The sequence below is a fragment of the Palaemon carinicauda genome, chromosome 35 (genome assembly GCF_036898095.1).
Source record: "Palaemon carinicauda isolate YSFRI2023 chromosome 35, ASM3689809v2, whole genome shotgun sequence".
Classification (NCBI taxonomy): Eukaryota; Metazoa; Arthropoda; class Malacostraca; order Decapoda; family Palaemonidae; genus Palaemon; species Palaemon carinicauda.
This window is the reverse complement of record NC_090759.1, coordinates 68360863-68362708: the sequence shown is the minus strand read 5'-3', so window position 1 is coordinate 68362708 and position 1846 is coordinate 68360863. Positions and strand designations below refer to the sequence as shown.

The 1846-nt window shown below is 45.3% G+C and overlaps 1 protein-coding gene across 1 annotated transcript; it reads left to right on the top strand.

Annotated features, from left to right (window-relative positions):
- The first annotated feature begins 299 nt into the window (after nt 1-299).
- Nucleotides 300-1103, top strand: LOC137627343 (uncharacterized). The gene has a single exon (XM_068358426.1). It carries the CDS (start codon nt 300-302, stop codon nt 1101-1103), a length of 804 nt encoding a protein of 267 aa, XP_068214527.1.
- The last annotated feature ends 743 nt before the right edge of the window (nt 1104-1846 follow it).

The following is a 1846-nucleotide window of genomic DNA, read 5'->3' as shown; positions in this document are numbered from 1 at the left end:
CCTAAATTACCTGAAAATTTATATGTGCCTCGAGTTCTTACTCCGGCCACGAATCTTCTCGCTCCCGTAGTTAAAAAAACAAGCTGTAGTTGGCGTTACGATAGCGATAGCACCGCTGTAGTGGCAAATTACCGAACTAATCTCGGCCGCGGTACTTTTGAAACGACCCAATGAGACCCCACTTGACCTGCGGATTAGCCTAAGGGCATTTTTTTGCCCAATCAGAATTCAAGAATTCAAAAATCTCGATCATACCATACCTCACACGAAGCACGCTCGTTCTTTCTAGTGCAGTCACCATGTCGTCCAGTGCTACATCTCGTGTTTGTGAAGATATAATTAAGTTTGACCAAATTAACGACCCTACTTTTTTTCAAGTGTTTAGTTTCATGGCCACTAACAATTTTAGTGATTACTTGTATTTCAAAGGCCTGTTAGGTGATTTTTCCGGTGTGTGTTCTAAGTGCAATATCGGCGAAGTCACTAAGAAGTACGACGGCAAATCAAGAAACGGTGAAAACACGTACTTTTGGCGGTGTAATTATCACAAGTGCCGGAAAAAGATTGGTTTGAAACGTGGCAGTTTTTTTGAAAGATCCCAGTTGTCGTGCCAGGATGTTTTTATCCTCGTCTGCGGTTTCGTTTATAAATTTCCCCAATACACCATTCGCCAGACGTATAAAAAGTTTGCCTCTCATACTCTCGTGGATTGGTACAACTTTTGCCGGGACGTGTGTTCCGATATTCTTTTGATAGACAATAAGAAGATTGGCGGTCCTGGTCACGTGGTGGAGATAGATGAGAGCAAGTTTGGCAAACAGAAGTACGGCCGGGGAGATCCGGTCGACGGTGTTTGGGTGTTTGGAGGGATTGATCGGCAAACACGTGAGACGTTTTTCCAGGTTGTCGAGCATCGTTCGGCTGCGACGTTGATTCCTATATTAGTAGAATTCGTCCATCCCGAAACTACTATTATTTCGGATTGTTGGAAGGCTTATAAGGATATAAAGAATCAATTTTTTCAGCATCTCACAGTTAATCATAGCCTTCACTTTGTGAACCCGGACGATCGCAGTGTACACACTAACTCTATAGAATCGTAGTGGCACGTTTTGAAAAGGGCTGTCATACCTGCTTTCGGCACACGGAAACACATGTATGACAGTTATTTTTCAAATTACTGTGTCCACAAGCGATATCTAGAGGGATCAGAGTGTCAACTGAAGGCATTCTTGAAATTAATCAATCGTGTTTACCCTCTCAAAACTTGCCAAACCCCATCAACAACGGCCGCTACACACACTTCTCCCGGACCATCCATATCTCCCGGTCCATCCATATCTCCCGGTCCATCCATATCTCCCGGTCCCTCCCGCCCATCGAAAGTCAGAAAGAAGATCGTCAGCGCGTACCCCGAAGACTCGGAATTCAGCGATTACGAATTATAATTATGTAAGTACTCATGGATTTCAGTATATAACTACTTAGTTAATATTATTGTTGTGTAAGGGGGGGGTCCGGGGGGGCGCAGCCCCCCCGGTTAAGGACACGGCTTTTAGCATAGGTTAGGTGGGTTTTTTAAGTTAGCTTCTCCCGTCGTACTCGTAGGTAAGGACACGGCTTCTAGCATAGGTTAGGTGGGTTTTTTAAGTTAGCTTCTCCCGTCGTAGTCGTAGGCAAGGAAACTGTTGTGTAAGGGTGGGGGGGTCCGGGGGGGCGAAGCCCCCCTGGCTAAGAATACGGCTTTTAGCATAGGTTAGGTAGAACGCCGGCCACAGTTCTAGATATTCCCGTTTTCTACGAATTCGCTATTAGAACGGCGGCCAAAGTCCACCCCACTTAATAA